At 53.1% G+C, this 16,668-nt stretch overlaps 1 protein-coding gene across 5 annotated transcripts in view; it reads right to left on the bottom strand.

Annotated features, from left to right (window-relative positions):
* Positions 1 to 6,692: 6,692 nt before the first annotated feature.
* The window catches only part of Ikzf3 (IKAROS family zinc finger 3), an 87,602-nt gene continuing 77,626 nt past the window's right edge, over positions 6,693 to 16,668 (bottom strand). For all 5 annotated transcript variants that reach the window (XM_060386789.1, XM_060386791.1, XM_060386790.1 and 2 more), the window contains one exon: positions 6,693 to 12,912. In XM_060386789.1, coding sequence (XP_060242772.1) covers positions 12,206 to 12,912 — 707 coding nt within the window. In that variant the 3' untranslated portion in view covers positions 6,693 to 12,205. The remainder of the gene's footprint in view (positions 12,913 to 16,668) is intronic.

Here is a 16,668-nt window from a genome sequence, read left to right as displayed (position 1 = left end):
TGGTGAACTAGAGTATGCCCTGAGTACAAAAATGGTGTTAGTTGCCTGAGAGCCAGGATGGATGAGTGGTTGAATGGACAATGGGCAACAAAGGACTGTGCTTTTCTTTCATTCTTTTAAAAAGTACTTATTTTAAAAATCATGTCTGTGACTATAGGAGTATGTGCGTGTGTGAGTGCAAGTGCTCAAGGAGGCCAGAGGGGGCGCTGGATCCCCTGGTACTGTAGTTACAACTGTGGGCTGTCTGACCTGGATGTTGTAACCAGACTCAGGTCGTCTGCAGGAGCAGTATATGCCTTTAACCACTTAGCCATCTCTTTAGCCCCAAGGGACTGGGCTTTTCTGACAGAACCCTGATCTAACAGAACCTGGGAGCTACAGATGAAGCAGGTATGGTAGTGCAGGCCTGGAATCTCAGCACTTGGGCAGCAGCCGTAGGAAGAACAGCTCAGGGCTAGCCTGGGCTATCACGAGGCCCCGTCTCACCACCTCCCTTCTCCCCACACACAAAAAACGAGATGAGTCAATAGCAAGTCTTGGACGAGTTGGTGGACGGTGAATCCCGACAGACGAACACCATGGCAGAGACAATGGTCTCACTTCCCACAAGCCTCTGTGTGTTCCAACAACCTCTTCCCTCCTCTTTCCAGGCCCCAGTTTCCCTTTCTGTCCTTATAGTCTCTCCGACTGGGAAAGCCCGAAAGGGAATGAGTAAGCAGCCCCTGAGTCCAGATTCTTGCAAAATGCAAAGTTGCTCACTGCCCAAGCAGGGCTGCATTTTTTTATTTTTTTATTTTTATTTTTATTTTTTGCCTGAGAGTTTTAATGCTTTTGCCTAACTCGGTAGCAGCTTTTTAATAAGCGTGCCCCACAACACCTGCAACTCCTGCACAAGCTGCAGAGACACACATTGTCCAATGTGGACTCCAAGAAGATTTTACTTTGCCCCTCCCCCCCAAAAAAAATCAAACTTGACTCTGATTCCATGGATTTAAAACTAGTTCAACAGAAATACCAGGGCCAAAGGGACACATGAATTGACACACAGTTACAGAAATCTGGACTGGGAAACTACAGAAGGGATAGCTCAGTTTCTATTTCGACAACAGAAATGACAAGAAGAGCAAAGATGGGGAATCTATAGATTCTAAGAAATTTAGTCGTGACAACCAAGTGATTCAAATCCAAACTCACTGTGAAAATCTATTCATGAGCAACTGGGAGACATTTTAACTTGAATGATACTAAGGAATATGCTTAAAATTTTAAGGTATTATGGCAACGGCATGGTAGGTTTTTTGTTTGTTCTTGCTTATTTGTTTGTTTGTTTTCCTGAGACAGGATTTCTCTGTGTAGCCCTGGTTGTCTTGGAACTCACTCTGTGGACCAGACTGGCTTTGAACTAGAGATCCTCCTGCCTCTGCCTCCCAAGTACCGGGAATAAAGCCAGGAGCCACCACCATCCAGCGGCAGTTCTTGCTCCCACCCCCTTTGAAAAGACTTACTCCAGGTGGGTGTGATGGTAAAGTTTGTAATCCCAGCACCAAAAAGTTCCAGAGTCCTTGGTGAGACTGTCTTCAATAAACATATAAAGAACTGAGTGGGGGTGGGGGATGGAGGTGGGCAAGGGCCAAGCCAGAGAGAAAGACTCATTTGAAGGATTACAGATGAGATGACATGAAGTCTTGATCTTCCGGAGACAGTCTATATGTGTTTTCCTGGCTGGCCTGGAACTCACAGAGATCCGTCTGCCTCTGTGGACGCCCCCCTCCCCCAAACCCCAGTGATGGGATTAAAAACGTGTCACCATGCCCAGCTTGGCTTCATTTCTAAAAAGATGCAGATTTGTTGGTGCCCTCGCTACTCAGAAAGAAAGAAAAAAAAAATCACAACCTTTAAAAAACAGCGATCCTTTCTAAACTTCTGAGATGGACTAAAGCACTAGGTGAGCAAAAAAACGTTCCTTGGCCAGGCACATCACTGTCCTTGTTCAAGTCCTAGCCCTGCCATGAACTGGGAGGGCAGGACAGTAGCAACGCTAGGACGCTAGGACGTCCAACTGGTTCTGGGGACCAGGTCTGGGCACATTCTACACCTCCCCCAGCCCCCCCCCCCCCCAAGCTGGCTTCCAGCTTCAGAACAGTCCTTTCTGAAAACTTCCCTCTGCAGCCTGCAGTCAGGTTGGCCTGAGGTAACCTCAAAGGTCCAGCCACTTCAAGGCGCACTTAGGCCAAGTTCAGCAAACTCCGGGCCAACTAGGACGAAGACAACCCACGCTTGGCTGATGCCAGGCTGGGGAGCTTGGAGCCAGGCCTGACAAAGAGCGACTTAAGAGCCCCTCCCACACTCCAGCCCGCCACTTGCTGGGACCTCTCCCGCAGAGCTCCACTGTTGCCCAGGTACTGGAAGGGCTGCGGACCTCACTGCTCTTCACCCGGAGCTAGCCCTTCCGGCCGCGCCTCAGGCTTGGAGCCAGGCGTGTTACTGTCCACGCTGCTCAGTGTCACTCCTGACGTCCCAGGAAAGAGGCCAAGATAAGTCACCTTTTAAGCATGTCTGGGGAGGTTAGGCCGTCCCCAAAAGAAACCCAGCGTTTGCTCAGCATCTGAGGTGCCGGGTAGGAGAACATGCCCCCTCGATGTCAAACAGCCAATCAGAATCTCTGAGAGGACATGCCTTCCATTTCACACGTAGGAAAACCGAGCTTCAGAGCTAGAGTGAGCCGCCTGGGGTCATAGGGAAAGTTAGAAAGAGCCAGCCCAGGCTGCAGACGGCAGAAGCCACTCTTTCCCGTCCCCGGTGGAGAAACTGAAGGGCTAAGGTACCACCTGGTAGGAGGAGAGAGCCTACTCCTGCAAGCTCTTCTCTGACCTCCACTGGGACACGTGCCTCCTGTCACGTGACCTTCCCTCCAAATAAACAAATGGGCGGGGGGGGATGGGCTTTTAGAGTGGCTCAATGCAAGGGTGGCAGTGATGGAAATGGACTGGAGTCTGAGGGAAAGCTGGGCGGGAGTGGGCTGTGCGACGGGCACGCCCCGCACAGGTGATTATGGAAGGCTTGTAGCCCTCTAGCCTGCCAGCGTCGAAGGCCTGAGCCGCACCGTCCGGCACGCGGCAGAACCCCCTCCTTCCCTCTGAGTGCCTGCCCACTTCCGCCGTCGGATTCCAGCATACTCAGCCCTCGCCAACCCTGGTCCACTCGCCTCTCATACAGCGGTAGACTCCACAAACTTTGGGTTCCCTCCTCCCAAGCGGTGGAGGGATGAATTTAGTGGGTCCCCCCCCCGATCCCCCTGGGACGAGAGGTTGGTTGAAGGGACCCGGAGTGGGTTTCGTGGATAAGGAGAGGTTCCAGACGTGTGAAACCAAGTTGGGGCTGGAGAGCGCATGCAGGCGGGGTCCACCGCGCACAGGTGTGTGCAAAGTGACCCAAATACGCCTCTTCCGTTCCCGGAGCCCCCGTAGGGTCTGGCGCGACGTCCCAGGATCGAATCCTCCCCGGCGCGCGGCATCGCGCCAGCAGGTGCTCGCGGCGACCTGGGGTTGGCGCTCCGCGGGTCCCCGCGAGCTCCCGAGCTAGTCCAGCCGCGCGGCGGCAGCGCCACCCAGCGGCCACTCCCGGAACCGCGGACGGCGCCTCCCGAGGTTCACCAGTCGGCCCCGGCGCCCTTCCCCCGCCCCTCCCCGGGTTTCAGCGCGGCGCTGGGGCGCGGGGAGCTCCTACCTCGCTGCAGCGCCCGGAAGGGCGGGGCGCGGCGCGGCGCAGCGGCGGCGCTGGGCTGTGACCCCGGCGGTTTCACTTCTGGATCCCGCTCGGCTGGGGCTGGGAGAGGGGGAGAAGAGGACCTAGGTGGGGGCGGCCAGGGCGGTACCTGCGGGCAGGAGGTTGGGGGGGGGGAGTCTGGTGCTCGGGACCCCTGGGGGTGTCACGCGACCCACGCCTTCCTGTGCTTCCCCACCGCGCCTAGTCTCCACCCCGCTGTCCCTGGACCTGTTGCGTGTCCGCAGCGGCCGCCGCCCTGTCGGGGCTGCAGACCCCCCAAGAGGCGCCGGGCGGCGTGGGCGGCAGGAGGGGAGAGCTGTGAAGCCGCAGACTCGGGGTTAGGCTGCTGGCTGCTGGGACGCCGGGCTGTTTCTCAGAAATGCAGCTGCCCCCTTCCCTCACCTCCCGGGCTCCCACCTTGCGCCTCACCCCCTCAACGGCCCTGTCTGTCCATAGGTTCCCAGACCCGGGAATCTGAGTCCAACCTGAGCACAGGGGTCTGGCGCACCCCCGACCCCCACATCCAGAGCTTCCCACGGGTGGAGAGACAGGAGCCTGATAGCTTTCCGAGCCTTACTTCTTTGTCCCGGAATCTTACAAACCGTCGAGAAAGTGACCCCTTAGACGAATGTCAGGCCACTCACCTCCTGCGCCCAATCCCCTCCCCCCCCAACCCCCGAAGCCCTAAGGCGAAGGGGAGGGAATGGGAACAGGATTCCGCTATCCCTGGGTTTGCGTTTGCTGTTAGTGGAGCTTTGAGTCCCACAGCCCAAAGAAATCTGAAAGAATCCTTGACTACAGGGAAAATCAAGGTCCGGAAAGTGACGCACTTGAGGTCACCCAGAGAGAGGCGAGGCTGAGACCAGACTATGAATATCAAGCTGCCCTGAGTTTTGCTGAACCCCACCTTCCCACCCCCAACACACACAGGACCCCTCAAGAAAGTCTGAGAATGTAATTCCAGTGGGGGTGGGATGGGGTCTTAGTTGCTGGTGGGACATACTTGGGGGAGCACCTGCCCCCTGGTTCCCATCCCATCAGCCTCCCCCAGGACTGTGGTTTATTTGACTAGGCTTGCTCTTTGGGGCCAGTGGGGTGGAGGGGCATATGTGTGTGTGTTGGGGGGGGAGGTGATGGGGAAAATATTCTGGGGCTTCCTGCCCCCTCACTCCTGGGTAGGGGGAGGTGGTTACATCACTCACGAGAGCGTTCTAACCTCCGTTCTTTCCACTGCAGGCCTTTTTTTTTCCTTGGGTATGTGCTTGTTCTATATGGGGGTGTGGGGTGTGGGGGGGGAAGCTCTGTTATTTGGGGGCGAGGAGGCAGCTGCATACTTCACAGGTCAAGACAGAGTTAAAAACAAAACCGCAGCAAACTCAACACCCGTGTCCTTCAGGGACTTTCCATGACACCTTCCTTCCCCCTTTCCCCCAAGCCAAGGAGTGCCTCCCTAGAGGGCCTCCCCAGCCCAGGTGCAGCGGCTTTTGGCTTTTATGCAAAAAACCGTCTGCCCTGGGAATGCTCCCGGGTCAGAATTTATGGCCTGGGTGAAGCATCCCGCATCACTCTCTCCCTCAGGCCATTCCTGGCAGTGTGGAGTGGAGCGGTCTCTGATGCCCGGGGATTTTAAGGATTTTTAAGGAGGGAGAAGAACTCAGTCCTTGGCCTCCCTACCCTCAGGTGGCAGTTGCCTGCAGGTGGAGGTTCCACCAACCTTGCAGGTGGCCGGGGGTGTGGAGTGAGGTGGGGGTGGGGGTGGGGCAGGGGAGGCTGCAGGTGTGAGGTGGCCTCTCTTGCTGCGCCCACCACCCCCTAAAGCAACATTGCACTGGAGCTTGGAGAGTAAAGTGTCCTCAGGCTGGAGGGAAGCCTCCCTCCTCCCCCATCTCCTTGCAAAGGGTTCAAGGCCTCCCTGTAACCCTCCACCCTCACACATTCCCAGCTGCTTCTGCTTGAGGGGGGAGCGGGCTTGTGGAAGGCCAGGTATGGGTCTGTCTGTCAGTTTAAGGATCTGTCAGGGTCTGACTAAGGGAAGGCTGCTTTTGAGAGTGATTTATGCCAAGATACTGGGGCGGGCGCCTCTGCCATTGGCATCTTTTGGCCTGGGAGGATTTTTTTGGAACTCCTCAAAGCAAAGAGTTGTTGAAGGGGACCCCACCACCAACCTGCTCAGGACTGAGCTTGCTAAATCCAAACCGCAGAAGCCCCAAGTCAGGGCAAGGAGACACGGGTGTCCAACCTTTCGACCTTGCAACGTGACGTTTTTATCACCTCCAGAGGTCACATCCGAGAACTGCCCCAGCGAATGAGACAAAGTGGTGATGTTTAAGCTGATGACTCGTGTGTCGGACCGCATCCATGGTTATCCTTGGCCACATGCGATCCACGAGCCGAGGTTCCGCATGCCTTCGAGTGGGTTTGCATGGAGTTGGTGGAAGGCTAGACCTTACCCGCTCCTGATTGCCTTAGAGTGCCCACCAGATAAACAAGACAAGGATGTGTCACTCCGTTGGGAGTCTCCCGTGCCCCACTTCACCTTGAGTTTGGATCCACAACTGTCTACAGACTGTATGTGACTTGGCTGAGTTTAATGGAGGGAGGCTGTGCAGCAATGTGGAAAAGGGGACACTGTTCTGAGGGTGCTGATCCAGTTACGTCCAGATCCCAGTCCGCTGGAATGCCTAGTGAGCGTTAAAGGGATGTGTGGGTCCGGAACTCTGCTGTGGCCCCAGGGACCAGTAGGTCGCCAAAGGCAGGCCCAGTAGTATGGCTGGGAAGAGACTTCTGTGGTGATTCCACTGATTTTGATACGTTGGCTTTAAGAAAAAGCCAGGACAGACAAAATTATAGAAGCATCCCTCAGGGCAGAATGAAATCCCTCTGTTTTCTGACGGGAGCCATGACAAATGATGGACATGCAACAGGACTAATTTTAAACACACCAGGATTTTTATTTCTCTGTTTACCAGTGTCAAAATCAAGCGCAGCAAAGAAAACTTGACAATATCAGCAAACTGTTTCATACAGGTACGGGGTGGGGAGTTACTGTACAATGATCCTAATATTGGGATTCAGGTAGAACTCCAGAGGAGGAGAGACATGGCTGGCTGGGGTTGTCTCTGAGAGACACAGGCCTTGTGGTAACTTCTAGGTAAGGGTTCCCTGAGCCCCAAACCACCTTTTGTTCTTCCCATATCAACCCTGCAGACGAGGGTCATTCACAGACCACACGTGTGGTGGCTTTGACAACCAGAAATTAAAAATAAGCTATGGTTTTGGGTTTTTTTCCCCCTCCAGTAGCCAAAATGATCCTTCCTCAGTGCTCAGAGACTGCAAACCGGAGCATGCAAAACCACAGTCTGGGTGAAGGCATGTCTGCTTTTAAAATGACCTGCTAATTCTTCTCAGCCCACAGTAATTTGGTTTCCGTGAATCCACAGAGGCAAACCCACCAGGAAGGGCCTTGCCAGCTAGCCTGGAAAAGCGCTCACGTCGATGAGTCATGGGCTGCCGCATCAGTCATTTCTAAAGGCTGCTCCATTTCCCTGACATGTTAAAATGTGTGTGTCTCTTTTTTTTGGGGGGGGGGGACACACACACAAAGAAACAAAGCTGTGTTTGAGTCGGGTGGGGAGCCCAGTGAGGCTACTCTCTGGGCTTTCAGGAATCTGCTCACTGGAGTGATGGAGGGTGAGGGCCAGCTGGGACAACTCTTAAGACTGTGAGGGCCAATGGCTGTGGTCTCCCAGACAGGGAGGGAGCAAAGCTAGTCTACCGTCCTGTTGAGAGGCCGTGAGGCGTGTTCTATGTGGCTCACTGCGCCGGCTCCAAGGTCCAGCGTTATCTTTAGCCTTATGCAACATGACAAACTGCCAGTGAGGCATTTGCGACCCCCACCTGCAGTGGCATGGGCCCCAGAGTGACCATGGGCTATTCTCTCAGGTCCTTCTAGCCAGACACAGGATCGACAGCAGAAAACTTATAATTATACCCCGGGACACCCCTCCCCACCACAAAGCAACTTTACCCTCCACACAAGACTACAGCAAACCTCCCAACACACTGGAAGGTGGATAGTTATGACTTTTCGTTTTCCATCAAAACATTCATGTCCCGGGTTGAGACATCAGTTCAATTGATGTCAATGGATGACGGGCCCACCATTGGGATGTTTAGAGAGAACGGTCCATCCAACTTCTTCAATATGTTTGGCGTACTGGTGGCTTGGCGGGTTATGGAGGTTACAGCTCCGGTAAGGCAGAGGCACACTCTTCGTTATTCTCTGAGCTCAGTCTAGGTCAAAGCCCACACTATCTTCTAGGCTCTTCCAAGACCAGTAGAACCTGCGGTCCCCAACTCTGTACTCACTGATTGTTCCCATGGCGGGTCCATCCTGCTTTCTTAGAGAATAAGCCTAGGGTGGCCCGGGTTCCGCCTCTGGTTTCAGATAAAGAGCACGGATCTCCAGTCCTGGTGCCCAGAAACACCGTCTGTTGAGGTCTCCTGGACAACCTTCTGCAGGAACTAGCACCTTTGTCCTTTGAAATGTGCCAATATATGTTATCGTCCCTCTGAGGCTCTTGGTGCTGATTTTTAGTTAAAAAAAATATATTCTACCACTCTTAATTTTTCCTTCAAGGCTGCAGACATCTTCATTCAAGGCTTGTGTGTCCTCAAAGATGCCCAAGCTCTTTTACAAGTCTGAACTGTCACAGAGATTCCCGGCATGCCTTCCAGTGGGGTGCACCTTACAGTGAGACTATGGACCAACTTTGTCCCCATGGTCTTCCTGCCTATCTATCTATCTATCTATCTATCTATCTATCTATCTATCTGTCATCTATCTATCTCTTTCTTTTCCAGCCGGGCTTGGAAGCATGAGTGCCTCTCTCATGCTATCTCTAGGTATGAAGCACTGAGCCACGCCCTAGCCTGGAAGGAAGGCTTTTCCCCTTAGGGCACACCAACCTTCACAAGCCCCCACAAGCAAGGGGAGGGGGGCAAAGGCACTGAGGAGAATAGTGATGTAGGCCTACTCTGAAAACTTTTATGTCCATGTGACATTTGTCTGTTGTATAATGTTTCAACTAGTAAGATTTTTGTGTTTTAAAATATTCCTCTTTGTGAAAGACACCTGGGGCCGTTTTCTTTGGTGGTGGTGGTGGGGAGGTAAAAGGGTGGGGGTGGGGGTGTTAAATAGGTGAGCCAACCCAAGCGGTAGGCACATAAAAGGTAAGAAAATTTGTCGTGGATGAACTCAGAAGCAGGAAGGGCTGCGAATGGGCAGCAGGGATAAGGCTATCTGGCTTGGCTATCAGAGCCAGGGCACTGTTTCTCTGGGGGAGCTACTGATCGGTGGCCTTTTTCCTCTTCTGGTGGTGAAGTTGAGTGGTGACGGGATGGACACTTCCACGGAGCTCTGGGCCGCACTTCAAATCATGCCAAGGAGCATGTGGAGAGCCATCTCTACTCTTTTTTTTTTTTCCCCACCCTCGCCCCAACTCTGTCACCTTGGCTACAATGGCACTCCTTGTGGCTTTGGCTGGTCCCCAAACTGCAGCTGTTCCCCCATCCTCCACCCTCTCACCCCCATGTGTGGCAGAAGTCAAGGGAGGAAAAAATCCACAGGGCTCGTGGCCGGGGCTTCTGCACGAGGAAGCTGAAGATACCCAGGACTTCACAGCCCCATGGAGCATGCAGATCTCTATCCCTTCTCACTTCTCAGCCCCCGGCCTCACAAGGCTCACACGCACAGGCGGTGCTAACCACGGCACTAACCAGAGTGAAGAGCGAGGCTCTGCGAGTGTGCACGTCACTCAGAAAGCGAGCCACAGGAGCTCGGAGTCATCCAGAGAGTCCGCAGTCACAGGGCAGTCCGATCGGTAGAGGTTTCTGGGCTGGCAGGACGGTAGTCCAACATTCTGAGATGTCAAAATGTGTGGTGGGTGTATCTGTGTGTGTGTGTGTGTGTGTGTGTATCTGTGTGTGTGTGTCTGTGCCCCCGCCACAGACTCAACAGTGCTCTGGTGGAAATGCCCATCTCTGCATCTTTTCCTTCTAGTCCCTGATTTCCAACTCCCTTTCTCTGTAGCCACCCCCCCCAAAAAAAAAATACAACAGGCTGTGAAATATCTCAAACATAGATAGAGCAGGCAGGTCCTTTTTCACACTGGGGCATGAACAAGGTCACAACTCAGGTCCCATTCTGCGGGATATAGCAGTGGACGAAGATACCAGCCTTTAAGCTGAAGCCTCAGACACCGTTGCCATGGAATTTTATACACCCCCCCCTTACCCTGAGACAGACACCATGCTACAAAGCAGGCTAGGCCATTTGTGTGTTTGAGGTGGGACATTTTAATTACTGGCATGGCATAAATGAGCTGAGAGCCAAATCCATAAGCTCTTTAGAAGGAAGATGATATTCCACCAGGAATTGGGGGTTCTTGGCTCGGGCAGAAATGTTCCTAAAAGCTATCAATTTGTAAGTGGGCTCCACAAAGCTGTCCCCGTAAGCAGAACTCATTCTCCCTAACACACTCTCTTAAAAAGGAAAGAAAAAAAAAAGGGCCCTGGCAGCAGCAGATGCCAAGCTGTGAACGCTCTGGCGAGATCGAAGCACCTTCCTGTCCTTTTGTCTTCCTCACGCCTCCTTCAGGCTCATGACTCAGTGGCTGACGGAAAAACTGAACACACGCACATTTTCACACCAAAGAAATATGAAACACGTTTTCAACGTGCAGCCTCTTCTGTTTAATGTCCACACGTCAGGAGGTTTTAAAAAAAAAGTAACCTGTGGTGGGGACTGGGAGGAGGGGAGGGAGGGGGCACCCTCGGGGTGTAAAGTAAATAAACTAATATAAAACAAAAAATAATAGTAACCTGTGCTTACTGAACAATCAGGTATCAAAGCCGGAAGGGACCATCAAGAAGGTCTAAATCCAACTCTTATTTTAGGTGTGTGGAGACTTAGGTTTTAGAATTAAGTGACTTGTACAAAAGCATACACTCATTAGTAGCAAATATGAGCTCGGCAAACATGTTTCGTGACCTCTCTTCCAGTGCTGACTTTATGGAGAATTTTACAAGGATCTTGATGTCTTGGTGCCTGTGTGTGTAGTGACAAAGGTCTATCTACATAGCGAGATCAGACTTCCAAGACTTTTAGTGGAATGTGGCCGCTCCTATTTAAGACAGCATCCCCCCCAAAACTAAACAAAACAAAACCATGATGGCGATCATCTCTAACCCCAGCAGGGCCGAGGCAGGAGCATCAGAGTCCTGGCCAGCCCCAGCTCATAGTGAGCTTGAGGCCTGCCTGGGCAGCAGGAGACCCTGTTTAAAAAAAAAAAAAATACAATAATGAAATAAAAGCCATTTTATTTGGCTTTTATTTCTAACCCAGGAGCGTGTGACCTTACACGGCCGTGCTGAGATAATCATCCCTGATCTCACTCCTGGAGGCTGGGTTGGGGTAGGGGTTAAAGCAGCACATTTTGAGACCTTTGTGTCAAATTGTTTTCCAATGTTCTTTGGGGTTTTCAAGCAGTACTCCGGGAAGGTGACAGGAACTACCAGCCAACTGTGCCATTTTCTTTCCTCTTTCCCTTTTTGTCCGCCTGGGGCTGGGGGTTGAACTTGGCAAACTCCATACCCCTAAGCTCTGCTCCCTACCTGCCCTACCAATCTCAAAGGAGACAGGCACCACCACCCCTCGGGAGATGACTCTGTGGTCTCAGTGACACTCAAATCATTGGTTCTTCTGGCGTAGAATTTCCCTCCAGACAGCTGGCTTAGGCCAAACCATCACCTCAGGGTTTCCCTGGTGACGGGGAAGCAGGTGAAGCCGAAGGGTCCTCGGGTGGCTTCGGCTTTGTTTTGCTCGTGTGAAAGCTCTGAGAATCTTCCATTCCTGGCTGCGGATGCTCACTCTAGGGCCGGCTCATCCCTACTGTTAGGCTGGGAAGGGGAGGGGAGACTATACATTCTGCCCCTTCTGCCTTGTGTTGGTGTCCGAAGGCAAGGGCAGCTGGTCATCTCTTCCGCTGTGTGGATCTGGGCATAGGATCAAAAGGCTTTTCCACATATGGCTGCTATATCCCAGCGAATGTCTCCTGCAGCCCACTGAGGGCTGTTCCAGTTGGCAGCGAGCTCCGGCGCATGGCTGTCTATTGCTACAAAAGATAATGAACCAGGCACTTCTTTGGCTTTTAAATCCCATCAGATTCAACTGATGGGAGAGAAACGTTTCACAAAGTCACAGGAGAGCTCTGCAGGTTCTAAGCGGAGACAGGGTTTCCCTGAAGGCTCCGGCTGACTGGACTGAGAGCTGATGTGAGTGGGCGGGGCTGCGGGTTCGAGTTCAGTCTACCGGGTAAGGCTAATGGGCAGTTTTTAAAAACGTCCGTTGACCCTTAGCTATGAGCTCAGAGACGGATGCTCACTTCAGCATGGCTCTGTGTTCCCCTCTGGCGATGTGAGAGGAGAATTCGTAGCGATCGTGGCTTCGATATCCGCACATGTTACACTCAAAAGGGTCACGGAAGCCGTGGCACCCCATGTGGATGGTGAACATCACGTAATCCAGGAAGAGGACGTGACAGTGGTCGCACCGAAACACCTCCATCACCTCCCCTTCTTTGTTGATCACTTTGATGGAGTCTCTCAGGCAGATGGGAGGGGGCTTGAGGAGTTCGAAAGAGCGAGGGACCTCCTTCAGAAGCGGCATCCCATTGCGGGCCTGGGGCAGGATCACGTGGCCTTGCTGGTAGATGCTGGGGTTCTGGCGATCCTCGTGGTTGCTGTCCGTGTCTGTAGAGTCGTGGGCGCTATTATTGGGGGACAGGCCTCGTTCCGAAGGCAAGCTCTTCTCTGGCAGGGCCATCCTCTTCTTGTCCAACTCCTGCGGGGCCCCATTGGGCATATCAGCCCGGGTGAGCGCCACGGGGTACATGCCGCTGATGACTGGGACCATCTCGGAGGTGGGGGCAGGCGGAGTCTGGACTAAGGGGCGGAGGGCTTCAGCGCCAAGATAGCTGATGGCGTTATTGATGGCTTGGTCCACCATTCGGGTCTGCATTAGCTCACTCTCCTTCTCGTACAGGTAGCTGGGGTTGTAGTTGACTTCAAAGCAGTGGCGCTTCTCACCTGGAACAGGAGAGAGGAGAGGTTACAGAAGAAAACAGCAGGAAGCAGGGAGTGGGGAAAAGAAAACTTCTCCAGAGTCCCCCCCAAAGAGGGGAAGCTGTGGCTGCTGCTCACTGGTACCCAGCCATGGGGTAGCTTGGGGTAGGGGGGGTGGGGGGGGTGGCGGGGGGGGACTCCATTCCATGGGGGGAGGGAGTCTCAGGGGCCCAGTCGCATGTCTGAATTGTCAAACTTAAGCCAGTGGATAAGGGAGAGGGGCAGAGACGCCATGAGGTGAGGCCGTGTTGTGAGGTGTGCCCGCTGGAGACAGAGGGGTGGGGGCCCCCAAAGCCTCTGTGCTCTCGCTGTGTGCAGAAAGCGCTGTCGCCTTCCCAACTGCTACTCAGCTCGTACAGTATCAGGTGCTGCAAAGAGTAGAGCTCCCAGGGATTAGCCACAGCACGTGTTCTATTTTTTGTCTGTCTTTCGAGACAGGGTTTCTCTGTGTCCTAGACTCCCTTTGTAGGCCAGGCTGGCCTCAAGCTCACAGAGATTGGCCCGCCTCTGCCTCCGCACCACGACCTTTAAGCTTTATTCTAAATGCCCTGTTTGATGTTTGAATCAGGGGAGGACCCCCTCTCCTGTTAAGAAGGGGAGGGGAGGCTTGTAAGGCATCCCATGAGCAAAGGGAGGCGGTCTGGTATCAGACGGACAGTTCAGCATTAAGGGGACAACAGGATCTTCTGAAGCACTCTAGGAGAGGAACGAATTCACGGAAAAATCTAACCCCTAGGAGGGTCTTGATGAACTGGCAGGGCCTGGATTGCCCCGTCGGAGGGAGGAGAAGAGAGGAAGGCTGAAAGAACAGGGGCAGGAAGGTGTACTCAGGGCTTTCTCAGACATCACACGGCCCCACACATATGCCCGTACACCAGGGTAGCCATGATGGCTGAAACGTGCTTCAGTCACGTGGACTAGTTTGTACTGACTTGATTCCATCCGTTATCAGTCGTGTGACCTTCTGAGAAACAAACCCACAGGGGCCCTGAAGGCACTCAGGACAGTGCCAGGGCCTGACAACACCTGATACCTGCTAGCATTTCCTTCCTTCCTTCTTTCTTTCTTTCTTTCTTTCTTTCTTTCTTTCTTTCTTTCTTTCTTTCTTTCCTTCCTTCCTTCCTTCCTTCCTTCCTTCCTTCCTTCCTCCATCCTTTCTTTCTAACTTGTTGCTGTTTTGAGACAGGGTTTCTCTGTGTAGCCCTGGCTGTCTTGGACTTGCTTTGCCAGGCTTGAACTCACAGAGATTCGCTTGCCTCTGCCTCCTGAGTGCTGGGATCATAGGCGTGCACCACCCTGCCCGGCTTCTTTCCAGCATGTATCTGCTCTGTGTATAAGGCAGCACGCGTGTGCCAAGGTATGCTTTTGAGGTCAAAGGACAACTTGTGAGAGTCAGTTCTCTCATTCTCCCACGTGGGACCTCGGTTTGGGACTCAGGTTGCAGAGCTTGGCACCAAGCGCCCTCATATGCTGAGCCATGTCAACTGGCCCTGGTTCTCTTTTCATGGGGATCAAAGTTTGTAAACGGCCTGTGTGCTACCAGGGGGGTTGTATCCGTATTGTGGGAAAGAACAAATGATCTGGAAAAAACAAAACAAAACAGAAAAGAAAGAGCTAGGTCTGTAATCCCAGCTGCTCCTGAGGCTGAGCGAAAAGGATCAGCTTGAAGACCCGCCTGGGCTACAGAGGGAGTTCAAGGCCACCTTGGGCAACTTTGTGAATCCTTGTCTCCAAAAGTAGAAAAACAGGTCTGCGGCTATAGCTCAGTGGCAGAGTGCTTGTCTGTCTGTGTGAGGCACTAGGTTCACAGTGCCACAGTCAAATGGACAGCCCTTGATAGCACACAGTAGGGCTGAAGGATAGGCATTCTGAAAAACCACCCATAGAGTTTGGTTGGATTCCAACACGCAGCAAATGGTTACATGGCTCCAAGGAAAGGAGGCCGTGGTCAGCGAACAGCAACGCGTGAGATGTGCTAGAACGAGGCCGGAGGCAGAGAGGCCAGCTAGGAGATCTGATCTGTGTGTCTCCATCACCTCAGGCCGTGTTGCTTTCTAAACTAATATCTGAGAGACAGAAAAGAAAACACAGAAAAAAAAATGCCCTAACTTGGCAACTCACTAGGAAGCAACAGAAATGTGCCTGTCTGCCAAAGTAACCAGTGGGCTTTCTTTCCAGCTCTGAGCCTGGCTCTCTCCTTGATGATCGCTGTCTTCAGCGATGACAGAGAACAGGAAACACTGAGTTCACACACACACTCATCCCCCTGGAAACAACACAGAACTGACGAGGTCTGGACACTTAATCTTTTCAAGGTCATTGTTGGTTTCTCGGTGTGGCTGGTTCTGCCAAACTCCCTAAATACCGGGAGAGTGCTAACCTGTCTCTCTTTTCACAGGACAGATAGGATCTGGGCAATTTCCAGGGTCGTGCAGCTTCCCCAACCATTTTAGCCTCCATCCCTTCTCCCAGCCGTGTGTTTCCCTCACCCAAGCTTCCAAGTTCACCACCTCTCGGCACCTCTCGGCCAAAAGCTCGGATGCCACCAGTGGAAAGGAGCAAAGCAGGAAGGGGGAGGGGAAAAAAGCCCCCAGAAGAATGGAAACAGGTGACTCGGTTGTGCGGTTAACGCGGACCATTGTTCGAGGTGGTGAGGGGGGGAGCCTCAGATCTCCAGGGGCTCACAGCTCGCCCTGATCAGATAGGTGCCCTCATCTCCCAGTTACCGTAACCTGATCGCTGCAGATGGTTATCAGTCACCTGCAGGCCGGGTGACTCAGTGTGTATGCAGCTCAGACTGGGTAGGCTACAGTAATCGAGAAGCCCGTCGCTCACGTTTCTTCGGCAACACTCATCAAGAAGGTTAGGCAAACCACAAGAGTGTAACTGCTTCCAAGGCCCTGGGTCCAGATTCTAGTCAAGTCGCGCCACGCCTTTGAATGATTCATGATACCAGAACAGAGGTTTTCTTCTGACGAAAACACGAATGGCAGCAGTGAGTCCTAAATGCAGAAGCCAAGGCTGCCTGGCTGGGTCACTCCTTCATTATGAACCTTCTTTAGAGGTGGTTAACCTACGTCCTGGTCGTTCTCCACTGAGTAAACTGCCCACCTGTACCGACGCCATGGAGCGAGGGGACATGGCTGTTGAAAACCTAGAACCACCAGGCTGGACACACAGACTTAGAACTCTGCCTTCAGGGCCTAAGGTCAGGATCCACTATACAGTCTGCTCACTTCTGGTCCTTACACTTCGCTCTGTGTAAGATGCTGATGATAAAAGCCACTCTTATTGTAGCCCTAAGGTACTGGGCCTTGCGCTACTGGCTTGGCTTGGGGCCACACTTTATCAGCCCTTCAAGGCTGAAAGCCTTTTCAGGGTGGTCTACCATCCCTGACAGACGAGGAACAGACAGCCCAAACAAGGTGCTTCACGTTTCCAAGGCTGTCCACGGGGAAGGGGGTACCAGGTTGCAATCCGAGAGTCACGTGACGGCACACGCTGGAGGCTCTCTTGCGCATGGTGGCTCAGCCCTGCAGGGACAGTGACTTCAGATACGCTGCTGGGACAGTTCCCACAGACACGGCGGAGAGCGTCTATCCGAAGCAACTGCAGTGTTTTGTTTTACTTTTCTCCCCGAGGTCACCAGCATGTACCAGCCTAGGCATCCGAGAAGCGTCTACGTACGAGGCAGAGCTGTGTTATCAACGGAGCGCCTGG

Source organism: Meriones unguiculatus, chromosome 7, assembly GCF_030254825.1.
Source record: "Meriones unguiculatus strain TT.TT164.6M chromosome 7, Bangor_MerUng_6.1, whole genome shotgun sequence".
NCBI classification, from domain to species: domain Eukaryota; kingdom Metazoa; phylum Chordata; class Mammalia; order Rodentia; family Muridae; genus Meriones; species Meriones unguiculatus.
This window is presented reverse-complemented; position numbering and strand designations above follow the sequence as displayed.